Source organism: Aquarana catesbeiana, linkage group LG10, assembly GCF_042186555.1.
Source record: "Aquarana catesbeiana isolate 2022-GZ linkage group LG10, ASM4218655v1, whole genome shotgun sequence".
NCBI lineage: Eukaryota > Metazoa > Chordata > Amphibia > Anura > Ranidae > Aquarana > Aquarana catesbeiana.
The window spans coordinates 160,536,105-160,549,614 of record NC_133333.1 but is presented as its reverse complement, the minus strand read 5'-3'; the positions used below and the strand labels follow the sequence as shown (position 1 = coordinate 160,549,614).

Genomic DNA, 13,510 nt, shown 5'->3' with positions numbered 1-13,510 from the left:
CGTCATCACGTACGAATCTGTCGGACTTTGGTGTGATCGTGTGTAGGCAAGTCCGTTCATTAAGTCAGTCGGAAGTCCGTCAAAAGTCCGTCGGACCAGTCTGCTTGAAAAGTCCGCCCGTGTGTACGCGGCTTTAAGGTTTGACCTCATATTATATGGTTTTGGAAAAATGTGAAGACAAAAATCTGCAGAAAATCTAATAATGTGTATGGGGGTCTAAGAAGGAAATGACGTCAGAGGGTCAGCAGGAAAGCCAAGAGGGCAGTATTCTAGTCAGGAATATAATTGGTGTGTCTTTGTTATGACAGGTTTACTTTAGCACAAGGCTGACTCTAGCCATAGTAGAGGGCCCATGGACTGGCCGACTCTCATCTACACATAGAACTGCTATCCCACTTTCATTCCCACACTCCACTTCCTGACAGGCCCGCAGCGTAACCATACGTGACGTCATGACGCCGCACATCAGGCTGGCGGCACAGACCGTAGACGTAAAGGGTGGGGGAGAAGAAGGGAGACACATAAACACAACATGGCGGAGGGGGCCGCTGCCGCCGCGCAGGCGAAGGAAAGGCGGAAGGAGCAGCTCCGCCAGTGGGCCCGGTCCTGTACCAACCAGGAGGCGGCGGAGCCCCGCTGGCAGCGGCGGAAGAGGCGCCTGGATGAAAGTGGAGGCCGGGCGGATGGAGATGCTGGACGGGCTGTACGGTTCGAGCGGGCGGCGGAGTTCCTGGCTGCCTGTGCCGGGGGAGATCTGCTGGAGGCGGAGGAGATGCTGAGAGGAGAAGAAGGGAAGGAGATCACTGACAGCACCAACACGGATGGCATCAGTGCTCTGCACCAGGTGAGGGGTCTGTGCCCGCCAGGGACAGCAAGAGCTCTACTGTCACCCCATAATGAAGTGTCACAGGTCAGGGAATGGTGCTGGTGGCATGGGGGTGACCAGGTGGTGCTGGTGGCATGGAGGGGGTGGCGTTCCAGGTGATGATGGTGGCGGCATGGCGGTGCCCAGGTGATGGTGGTGTCCAGGTAATGGCGGTGGCATAGTGGAGTTGGGGGTGTCCAGGTGGTGCTGACTGGTAGTGATGCCAGTGGCATGGAATTGGCATGCCCTTGTGATGCTGGTGGCATGGGGGTGCCCACTTGATGCTGGCAGTACAAGTGGTGGCATGGAAGTGCCCAGGTGGTGCTGGTGGTATGGTGGAGTTGGGGTTGCCCAGGTGGTGCCCTGGTGGCATGGAAGTGCCCAGGTGGTGCTGGTGGCATGGTGGAGTTGCTCAGGTGGTGGCATGGTGGTGCCCAGGTGATGGCAGTGGCATAGTGGAGTTGGGGGTGTCCAGGTAGTGCTGACTGAATGGTAGTGATGCCAGTGGCATGGAATTGGCATGCCCTTGTGATGCTGGTGGCGGGGGGGTGCCCACTTGCTGGCAGTACAGGTGGTGGCATGGAAGTGCCCAGGTAGTGCTGGTGGCATGGTGGAGTTGGGGTTTCTCAGGTGGTGGCATGGTGGTGCCCAGGTGATGGTGGCATGATGTTGCTCAGGTGATGGCAGTGGCATAGTGGAGTTGGGGGTGTCCAGGTGGTGCTGACTGAATAGTAGTGATGCCAGTGGCATGGAATTGGCATGCCCTTGTGATGCTGGTGGCATGGGGGTGCCCACTTGCTGCTGGCAGTACAGGTGGTGGCATGGAAGTGCCCAGGTAGTGCTGGTGGTATGGTGGAGTTGGGGTTGCCCAGGTGGTGCCCTGGTGGCATGGAAGTGCCCAGGTGGTGCTGGTGGCATGGTGGAGTTGGGGTTGCTCAGGTGGTGCTGATGGCATGGTGATACCCAGGTGGTGCTGGCCACATGATGGTGATGACTGTCAGGCTGTGCATTTTCCTACTGATAGGACCAGCTTTCTACTTCTGCCCTCCTTCCTAGGACCTCTGTCTTGTGTCACATTTCTAATTCCCCGCCTGGCAGCCTAGTCCGTCATACCAAGCCTGCTGGTGAAGAAGGCTGGCAGAGTTCACCCAATCTGTCCACACACCTAGAGCTGATGTCTAGAGGATGGACGAGGTCCCCTGCCACTAATGTCAGCTCTGCTCTGGGTATGTGGAGGAGCCAGAAGTACACCTTAAACTATGCTACAGTCAATTTAAGTCTGGCTTGCTTGTACCCTGGCAGGCTGGGCAGTGTAACCCATCAATATACCTAGAATTACATTACTGATCCTTGTCAACATAATAGTGGTATGCTGTCCCTGGATGACCTCTGACCCTGACATGACCTATATTCATGCCCTGTTTACAGAGGTGAGGTTTTACTAGGCTGGACAGGGCAGTGGTGGCCAGTGGAGAACATAAGTGCTAGTAATCGAGCGAGGGGTGGGGGGCACATCTCTGGTGACCTGGGTGAGACGGGGAGATCAGCGGTGGCCAGGTGTGAGAGTAGGTTGTTGCCGGTTGTACTTTATATTTCATCATCGGTAACTAACTAACAATTGCTGATTTATGAGGTATAGCAATGATATCACTGCTGTACTCATTGCAGTGTGTAGCTGTAGAGCGAGTATGAGACTCAGGTTAAAGAATTTATCAGCCTAATATTTCACATTCCAGGTATGTCTCAGTTGTACCAAGAACTTGTTTTATACAGTATCCTGTTCCCTTTCATTGCCTCCTTTGCGTCAAATCCCCGGTGACCCCCGTCAGTCCCCCTGCCTTCTTATTTCAAACACTAGGCATAGAACATCCCTCCTAGGGGTTGTGAACAAGGCCGTTATGGATGAAACACGTTAACATTTGCTTTATATATTCATCTTTTATGGAGTTACAATACATTCGGACTTATTTAAGACCACGTAGGGAGTTGCAGACTGTCTTCTATCCATCTCTCCTAGTGTGGTCAGTTTATCTGGCTGTGCTGGGAGTATAGCCTGCCTATCCTCCAATGATCAGACTTGTGTGTTGACACGCCCCGCCTCCCCCCTTGCACAGCTCTTCACTGGGAAGATCAGTGTGTTTCTGTATGTCCACCCCACCTCTCTATGGTGGGAATTCAGCTGAGAACCGGGATTGTCATCACTTAATATTTTTTTTTTTTTAAATGTTTTTCTTAGTTTCTGTCAGTAAATTTTGTAAATAAGTAATTTTTTCTCTTTCACTGATGGGCACTGATTAGGTTGCACTGACTGGCGTCACTGATGGGCACTGCTGGGGCTGCACTGATATTCATGGCACTGATGATCAATGTCCTGATTACCTATATAGTTCTCCCCTGCGAGGAGATGATGCTGATCGGCTCTCCTGGCCTTACTCTGTCAGTGTGAGGTGAGGAGAGCCGATAAACGGTACTTCCGTGTTTACATGTGATCGGCTGTGATTTGAACACATCTGCTCACTCGGGCTCTCTGCAGCGTGCCAATCGGGCATCTAGGTGGATCCAGACATTATTATTGGGATTCCTCCAAAATCTGGACCAGCTCTGTCATGTCAGCTGAATCTGGGTCACAGGAGTGTAGAAATAGGTGCACTTCTGTGACCCAGAAGAGATGTGTGGCCAAAAAAGCTGCCCATACTATTTCCTAAAGCCTATTTCTGGACAAAGGTCCAATGCCCCCCTCCCCCCAATGACAAACTCTACAGCTGAACTCTGGGCTGGAGAAAAGTTACCCCTGTAGTGCAATTCTCCCCACAGGCCTCTTTCCTTCTGGGATGTTGGCAGGCCCTCACTGTCCTCAATACTGTACAGGACTGTCCTGCACTGTATGTGACGGTGCCTTTGGGAGCGAGGAGGGGTTCTGATCTCCTAAGACAAAATGAGCATTCAAACCCCAGTTTGAAAATTGAGCTCTAAAACCTTTTATTTACTCACCCTAGTCCACTGTCATTTGACCCCCCGTGGTGCCTCTTCCAGAAGTGAAGACCAGCGATTCATCACTACAGTTTGGGTCTAGCCGGTCACTGGAGTTTTCAGAGTAGGAGTGTTCTTCCTTGGGTGTTCACATCACTTGTGACTGTCCAATCAGCAAGATTCTTCAATTGATCGTGCGAGGGCCCTTCTTCGGGTAACCATGTCAACTGCCTAGTGACATAGACCATGGAATTTTCCACCGGTGGTGATGGGGCAGTGACAAGCCTGGGCTGCAGTGAAGGACCCCCAGACTCCTGACAAAGGTGCCCCAGAGCACCGAATGACAGTGGATTGAGGTAATTTAGAAGCTTAGGAGTTCTATTTTTTTTTTTTCTTCTTAAGGATTCTTAAATAAGTGGAAGGGATGCTTCCCTTTTTTTTTTTTTTTTTACCTGTAGATTAGTGGATCAGCTTTATTCCAGAAAAGCAAAACACTTCAGTACTTAGTGTTATCCCAAATACTGTGGCTGCTAACTTTTAATATAAATATACACTTGCCTGTCCAGGGATCCAGCGACGTCCTCACCAGAACAGGTTCTTCAGGTGGCTTTGGGTGCAGGTGCCGGCATCTCTAGTTAGTGGAAGTGACGTTTCCTACTGCGCATGCGCCGCAATTTGTGAATGGTCCCATAGTCTTCTGGGACCTGTGTGGTGTGTGTGTTTGTTGTGTGTTTTTTACCTGACTAACTATGTAATGTATCCCAGAAGACTGTGAGGGGGGGCTGAACTTTTGGCTCAGATCTGAGCAGGAAGTGTTAGCGGGAACCTGTCAAAACCAGGCACCTGCCCAAAAAGTGCCATATGTAGCAGTGGAGGGTGCAAGCAAGTGGAGCTTCCCCTTTTGGGTGGTGTTTCTCTTTAAGTACTTATGATATTTTAGTTTTTTTCTTTTTTAATTAATGCAGAGAGATTTCTGAAATTCTGTTTTTCACTTCATTATGGGGTTCTGAGTGTAGATTGAGAGGAAAAAAATTAATTTAAGCAACTGTGGTATCAAGTGAAGGGGTTCCGAATACTTTATGAATGCACTGTACTACATTTTTGCCGGCGTGCAGGAGTTTCCTGGTATAAAGACTTAACTGCTGTGTGCTCTCCTTGTGTGGGGTGACTGGCCTTGTATCTGTCCCCCTGTAGCTGTCTGCAGGCAGCCTAAAGAGGGAGAAGGACCTGCTGGGTTCTCACCACAACTCTGGTCTGCGCAGACTAGGTAATATCTGTGTTTGCAATTGCATTTTGTGTGCACAAAGTAGACCTCTTTTGTGGCTATTGAATATATTAAACGTTTTTTTTTTTTTTTTCTCCCTAGAGTTTAGCTTTAGGCCCGTTCACACATATGCGTTTTAATGTAGATGTTAGAACAACGTAAAATACATTTACCATCCAAGGCAATGTTAACCAGTTCACAGCTTTCCACTGTGCTGCAGCGTGTTTGTGCGAAAATGGCTCAGGTCCATTTTTTTTTTTCCATGTCTTCCAGGCCAAAGAAGTCAACGGTAATGTGTGAAAACTAGGATTGCAGCGATATTAGTTTTGGTGCCGATACCAAGCATTTGCATACAAATGCTCTAATGTTTGACCCGATACCTGAACAGTCAGGGACAATCAGTGCGATGGTGGGGGAGTTAGTCACCGATCTCCATGTGTGGCTTTCAATAAAGCATCTGACAGACGCCCCCCCCCCCCCCCCCAATTGGCTTTAAGGTGCTTGTAACTCCCCCCACTGCCGCACCGATCGCCCCTGACTGTCCCCTGTATCCTCCTCTGGTCCCCCTCAATGTCGTCCTCTGTGTTCTCCGTGTGCTCCAGTCCAGTCTCCCTCCGTGTCCCTCTCCGCCTTCCCCTGTCCCAGATCTGTCAGGATGGAGAACGGAGGAAGAAGCCGTATACATCATTTACCGGCTCCTTCCTTTTTCCGAACGGACAGAGTCACTGACACTGTCCTTTCATAACTGAGCGTGGTAAACTGTTTACGATACTTCAGTTTATGAATCGAAAGGAGCCTCTGTCCCTTTCCCTGTCAAAGGGGAGATTTCAGGGTTACAGGGCACAGATGGCTTCAGCAACCCGACATGTTTCGGACGATAGTCCTTTCACTGGGGCATACAGCCTTGTGCCTGGCACCACGTTTACAAGAGACAATAAAATTGTAAAATAACAATCCGATGTGTGTGCCGCCGCTCGGCGGACGCAACAGCCAATCAGGAATAGATAGTGTTTGCTGCCAGCGTCATTGAAGCATGTGATAGCACTAACCAATCAGACCTTCTAGTGCAAAGTCGCATGCTAGCGTCATTATGGATGATGTCATCGCGCACCGGCAGATGCGCTTTTGTATGCTTTAAATGTATCCATATGTGTTTACATCTGTACTGTAATGTTAGTATGGCGTCTACACTTTATGGACATCAGTGCGGGATACTTTTTATATATTTACGATGCCCTATGCACCTATGTTCTGTTTGTTACAGGGTCACTAAGGAGGTGTCCCGCTTGATGTCCAAATAGATCTTTTTGAAATTTTTCGGTTCAGTGTTTGCTTTTTCTTTTTTTTACCACTCTAACGGCGTCTTATTTGCACTTCCGTTGACACAGGAAGCTGCTGGGATATGAGCGCTTTGTTCCAGCGCGCAATGACCTTTACTTATGGTAAGCGGGTGGAGTTATTTCACCCCTGGCCATACAATCTCACTAGCCTCTTTCTGGGATGGAAATGAGGCTTGGAGCGCATCTGCCGGTGCGTGATGACATCATCTATAATGACGTTAGCATGTGACTTAGCACTAACCAATCAAACCTTCTAGTGCAATCACATGCTTCAATGACGCTGGCAGCAAACGCACTATCTATTCCTGATTGGCTCTTGCATCTGCCGAGCGGCGGCACACACATCTGATTGTTATTTTACAATTTTATTGTCTCTGTATGTAAGCGTGGTGCCACACATGGCTGTATGCCCCAGTGGAAGGACTATCGTCCGAAACATGTCGGATTGCTGAAGCCATCTGTGCCCTGTTACCACGCGATTTTTATATTTATTTGTGATCACTATTTTTATTTATCTTATCCGGTGTCTGTAAAGAATCTTTTCTTCTTGGCGGTTTTTAATAAACCTTATATACCAGATTCATGCACTATGTGGAGACCTTTTTCTTTCTCCATATGAACTCACATCCGGTGTGGTGAAAGATGCATCCTCCAGCTATCTGCTCGCTGTGAAGGTGAATTCATCCATCTGTTGTGGATCCGAGCACCATCTTCCACCCACGGTTGCCCCAGATGGGACCTATGGAACCTACTACCAGCGCCTCCCAGCAAGCACCCCTAGGATCGATTGATCCATAAGCCTGAATGACACTCCACCGTATGGTGAGTGTGTCCACCCTTTCTGGTAAGCGTATTCACTCCTACTTATGTGTGGACCCTGAGTACATGAAGACCACTCACTGATTTAAGAACATCATCCACATATGTTCCCCTTTCTTCTCACAAGAAATATCACGCCGTTTTTGTTGATGAACTTTTACCCCACTATGGACACTGCCTCCAGTTATTGGGGCCTGTTCCTTCACTTCATCTGTTGTGACTTATAATTACTACCATGTGTAAATATTTGTTGCTATACACAATATATATGTATATGGGGTGTTAATTCACCCCCTTGCTCTTATTACACCTAGCGCTGCATTTATTTAAGTATCGGTACTTGTATTGTACTCAGGTCTTAAAGTGGTATCGGTGCAACCCTAGTGAAAACTCTTGTATGATGCATTTTAGGTATATTTTGTAGACAAGTGGTTAAAGGATTCATTCACAGATGTTTTTTGAATCCATAAACTAAAAAGTACTGTCATCTACTGCGGGACAGACAGCCTTGTAGTTTTCTTGGGTTGTGGGAGTGCTGAGAGTTTTCATAGTCTGCTGACTACCTCAGGCTTTCAACTGGTTAGAGAAGCCAGTGGACATGTCTGCAGGAGCGCACATTGCACCCATCTTTTACTGATCATAGGTGCAGTGCTTTCCAGGCTCTCGCAGAAAAAAATAATAAATGCAGTTTTATTTTTTGTAAAAACGTGTGTGTTTTTCTCTATGTAGGTGAACTGATCTTTAAATTAAAATCATGGAGATGGCTCCTCCCACCTGCAGGAAACATATTTGAGTTCAAAAGGGCACAAATAGGAGCCAACAACCTTGGTTCTTGGTTCTACCTATAGACACACCAGTCCAACTCCTGGCTGTGTTTTTCCCCCTAGGAGTGCTGAATTTAAATTCAGAGATCTGGTCAGTAACATTTTCCCTTTACACCAGTGCCCTCACTCCCCTCTTCACGTCACAGACCCCCCCCCCACCCTCCGTTCATATTTTTCCACGCCCTCCTCACATCAGTCCTTCCTTCATATTACAGACCCATGTCCCTTTCACCAAGTCCTTTACACATCCCTCAACAATGAATAGAAAAGCATTCTTGCGCAGGTAAATAAAATATATATAAGCTGCTGGCAACAACACAATAGGACAAATTGTAGTATAAAAGCTATAAGTTGCCACGCTAAATGTTCGAAATTAAATAAAAATTGAGAGTCCATAAAGTGAAGCGATTTCATCATATTCTCCCGATGTCAACTCTGCTGAAACTCGTAGGGCGGAGTTCATGTTTGTTATCACATGTTATACATGTGGATCAGTTCCTGGGAACTTTTACTGTTTACATGCTGGATTATATCTGGAAAACTTTTTTTTTTTTTTTTTTTTCATATCAAATTTGAATAAATTTACCATTTTACACTATGTGGGCATTCTTTATCTTTTTCCCATGGTTGTTGTGATGGAGTGATCCTCCATCATTAGCCATGACATTACCCTCAGTTAGTATAACAGAGGGGGGAGGATTGGACCTCTTGGGCTCGTGAACAGCGCCTTTTTGACTCTTACAATTTGGAGTCTAGTTTTCTGGTAAGGAGGCATTTTATATGATTTACGGTGTAGGTACACATGGGTGATCTGCGTATTTACTCACCCTATTCACTCACACTAGATATATACAAGTAATATTTCAGATTTTGGATTATGGAGACGAGCATGAACTGCTTCACTTTATGGACTTTTTTCATTTCATTTTGAATGTTTAGCGTGGCAACTGGCAAAATCCCTCTTTGTTTATTATTTATTAGCAATTGTTCCGTTATATTGCTGGTACTGAGGTTGCTGACTGCTGATAGTCCCTTTTAAACTGTAATCTTGTTTCCTGTGAGTGGATGCAGCCATCTCTCCAGTCAACCACCCTGAAGAAATTCTCCTCTTGAAGCAGCTCTGCTTACTATGACAGTTGGATCACAGCCTGATCACCCCAGCACACCTTCAGGGGTCAGTTTTTCATAATCCCACAAACTGAGCCACATCTGAGTTTCAGTAGCCCCCCCCCCCCCCCCCACTCCTCCACTGCAATGTTGATTTTTAACGTCAAATTTTGATTTAGTTCTAGTCAGTCTCTTGACTTAAAGCAAACCCAAGTGGAAGCTCTGCTTATCTGCCTCCTACCCCCCCCCCCTTTCCGGTGCCACATTTGGCACCTTTAGGGGGGTGGGGGGAGCGGGTACCTGTTTTTGACAGGTACCCTTCCCCACTTCCGGGAGACCTCGCTGTAGGGAGTTTGGCTCCCCACCTACTTCCTCCTCCATTCAGAAAGCACAGCGTGCTCAGAGCATGCGCAGTAGGGAACCTGCCGGTTTCTCATACAAGGAATGGCGGCGGCTGCACCCAAGGGCTGATATCGTAGGTCTCCTGGACAAGTAAGTGTCCTAATATTAAAAGTCAGTAGCTCCAGTATTTGTAGCTGCCGACTTTTTTTGTTTTCAGAGGGGGAGGCTAGAGCTCCGCTTTAAAGTATAAATAAAGGCATAACTTTTTTTTTTTTTTTTTTTTTTTATTGCTGTCTGTGTCCCTGTTAGAGTTTCACCGTTTACCATTATCATTCAAAGTGATATTTTGGGTTTTCCTAAAAAAAAAAAGTAATAGGGGGGGAAATCTTTGAATAGGGACACTAGCTCTAGTAACCTGGGGTTCCCCAATGAATTTCCTTTGCAGGGAATTCCTCTCACTTCCTCTCACTTCCTCTTTGGCTATGGGACAGGAAGTGAAGGTAAATATCTGCAATGGGACACAGATGACAAAAAAAAGTCTGACGGGTTATAACCCTCCCTTGCTCTATCCAAAATGGAAAAAGAAAAAGTTTGCCTATAGTTCTGCTTAAAATGCCATTTTAGTCATCTGCATTGTTTTGGTTTTAGTCATATTTTAGTTTAAATAGTGTTAATTTAATCAACGAAAATATTTTCATCTAAATTAATACCACCCCAATGGTCTGCAGTCACATTGACTATTAAAGTGTTCCTAGACACATCCCCTGCTAACTTGATTAGTGATCCTTATTTCAGTACACAGTCCTCTATGGAGAGAACTGTGCTGCAGTATGGTTTGCACTCACACTGAAAAACCGTACTGGATCACAAGCGTACTGTGCCCGGACCACCTTCCAAGTCCTACCAGGTGTTGATTGCTTTACCTATCCTGGGTGCAATTCACCGCACTCGCACTACACAAACGGACCCAAGGGGCTGAAACGCTACGGGATCGGTTCAAAGTACTAGTATGTGTAAATCTGTGAGAGGTGTAGAAAGCAAAAAAGTCTTTAGAGCAAGATTAAAGGTTTGCCATTAAACTTGCACTCACCGGCCACTTAGGCACACCTTGCTAGGGGTTGACAATATCATTTTTTTTTTTTTCAGGACCGATGCTGATTTTTTTTTTTTGGCTGTCTTTTCAGGCTGATAGCGGATATTCTGTAGATTTAAACCTTTTATTTTCACTGTCCTTCTTTTTTATATATATATATATATTTTATTTATATCACTTTTATGCTGTCACAAGGAATGTAAACATCCCTTGAGACAGTAATAGGCAGTGACAGGCCCTCTATGGAGGGATCTGGGATCTATAGGACCCCAAACCCATCCTCTGCACTTGAAAGTATTCAAAACATTGATTGACGTTTTCTGAATGCTTTCTATTTTTTTTTTTTTTAAAACTGGCGCTTTTAAGATGCCAGTAATCCGGAAGTGATATCATGACATCGCTTCCGGGTTACTAGATCCGAGACCCAAACAAAGATGATCTGGCTTTGTTCGGCCAACTGGCAGATGTTCCGGCTGGTCGCACGGCCAAGAAAATATCCCCCACACCATTACACCACCAGCCTGAACCATTGATACAAGGAAAGATGGATCCATGCTTTCATGTTTTCGCCAAATTCTGATTCCACCATCTGAATGTCACAGCTGAAATTGAGACTCGTCAGACCAGGCAACGATTTTCCCATCTTCTATTGTCCAATTTTGGTGAGCCTGTGTCAAGTGTAGCCTCAGTTTCCTATTCTTAGCTGACAGGAGTGACACCTGGTGTGGTCTTCTGCCGCTGTCGTCCATCCGCTTCATGGTTCGATGTGTTGTGCGTTCAGAGATGGTATTCTGCATACCTTGGTTGTAACGAGTGGTTATTTGAGTTACTGTTGCCTCTCTATAATCTCAAAACCAGTCTGCCCATTCTCCTCTGACATCAGGAAGGCATTCTCCTTCACACAACTGCCGCTCACTGGATATTTTCTCTTTTTCTGACCATTCTCTGTAAACTCGAGATGGCTGTGCGTGAAAATCCCAGTAGATCAGCAGTTTTTGAAATACTCAGACCAGCCCATCTGGCGCCAACAATGATGCCATGCTCAAAGTCACTTAAATCTCCTTTCTTGCCCATTTTAATGTTCTTTGAACTTCAGTCCTCTTCACCATGTCTAGATACCTAAATGCATTGAGTTGCTGCCATGTGATTGGCTGATTAGCAACTTGTGTTACCAAGCAATCGAACAGATGTAACTAATAAAGTGGCCAGTGATTGTATAGGCCAGTGATGGTGAACTTTGTCACCCCAGATGTTTTGGAACTACATTTCCCTTGATGCCTGCAGAGTGCATGAGCATAATGGGAAATGTAGTTCCAAAACATCTGGGGTGCCAAGGTTCGCCATCACTGGTATAGACAAATATGAGGCCCTCTGGAACAATGTGCTGACAACTGATCAAAGAGCGTTATTTGGTCACAGTAATCATGGACCTTCTTGCTGCAAACAAAGGGTTAGTTCACCTGCAGGAAAAAAACAAAAGTGATGGCATCGACCAGTTCAAATTCTCAGACCACTGGAGCAGCTGACTCCTCAGCAACCCCAGAAGTACAATGGGGGTAGGGTGTCTGGTGTTCACCTTTACCCTTCTTACCACTTTTTTTTTTTTTTTTGTAGAGGTGAACTAACAGTTTACTTTAGGACCGCCCACAGTACTTTTACTGTGAGTGGGCGGCATTAGCAGGCTGGATCCATGTACATGAATGTCATGCAGCCTGTTCCTGGTTAGGGGCATGCAGCACACCGCTCCCGTGGACACGGGAATGTTACGGTCAGGGATCATGTGATAGCTATGTGATCACAATGTCAACAAAGCTGTTACAAATAAATTTAATTCATAATATCAGTGTTTCCTATAGAGTGATGCTGTGATTGGCCCCTGGCTATAACATGGTACCCATGCCAATCACAGCACCCTGTACCATGTGATTAGCTTTAGCCGATCACTAGTAATCACAGCTGTTATGAATGTAACCCAGTCATGACAGTTCAAAACATTGCTGTTAACACTGATCATCACTTGCACTGGTGACCATATGTTAAAAAAACAAACAAAAAAAAACAATTTTTCAAAAAATTGTAACAAAAAAATTGCAACTTCAAAAAGCTTGCCATATATCTTAACCGCTTGCCGACCAGCCACCGCAGTTGTACTGCGGCAACATGGCTCGGCTGCGTGAATCGCCTTCATGTTACGTCACTTCTAGCTGCAGCCACTAGGGGCGCGCGCTGCCGGAGCTGATGCGTGTGGCCGGCGGTCGCGATGACCACTGGGCTCCCGCGATCACTTGCGACAGGGCGAGAACCGGGATCTGTGTGTGTAAATACAGAGATCCTGGTTCTCTGAGGGGGAGAAGAGACTGATCGTGTGTTCATACAAAGTATGAACACCGATCTATCTCTTCCCCTAGCTAGTCCCATTTCCCCCCCCCCCCCTTCAGTTAGAACACACACTAGGGAACACCGTTAACTCCTTCATCGCCCCTTAGTGTTAACCCCAGTGACATTTTTACAGTAATCAATGCATTTTTATAACACTGATCGCTGTATAAATGCCAATGGTCCCAAAAATGTCAAAATTGTCTGTGTCCGCCATAATGTCGCAGTCATGATAAAAATTGCAGATCGCTGCCATTACTAGTAAAAAAAAAAAAAAAAAAAGCTATAAATCTATTTTTTATTTATTTATTTCAGGTACTTATATAGCGCCGTCAATTTACGTAGCGCTTTACATATACATTGTACATTCACATCAGTCCCTACCCTCAAGGAGCTTACAATCTAAGGTCCCTAACTCACATTCATACATACTAGGGACAATTTAGACAGGATCCAATTAACCTACCAGCATGTCTTTGGAGTGTGGGAGGAAACCGGAGTACCCGGAGG

At 46.2% G+C, this 13,510-nt stretch overlaps 1 protein-coding gene across 2 annotated transcripts in view; it reads left to right on the top strand.

Moving 5' to 3' along the window:
* The first annotated feature begins 446 nt into the window (after positions 1 to 446).
* PPP1R12C (protein phosphatase 1 regulatory subunit 12C) overlaps positions 447 to 13,510 on the top strand; it is a 243,257-nt gene continuing 230,193 nt past the window's right edge. For both annotated transcript variants that reach the window (XM_073602853.1, XM_073602852.1), the window contains exon 1: positions 447 to 844. In XM_073602853.1, the coding sequence (XP_073458954.1) occupies positions 533 to 844 (312 nt within the window). In that variant the 5' untranslated portion in view covers positions 447 to 532. The remainder of the gene's footprint in view (positions 845 to 13,510) is intronic.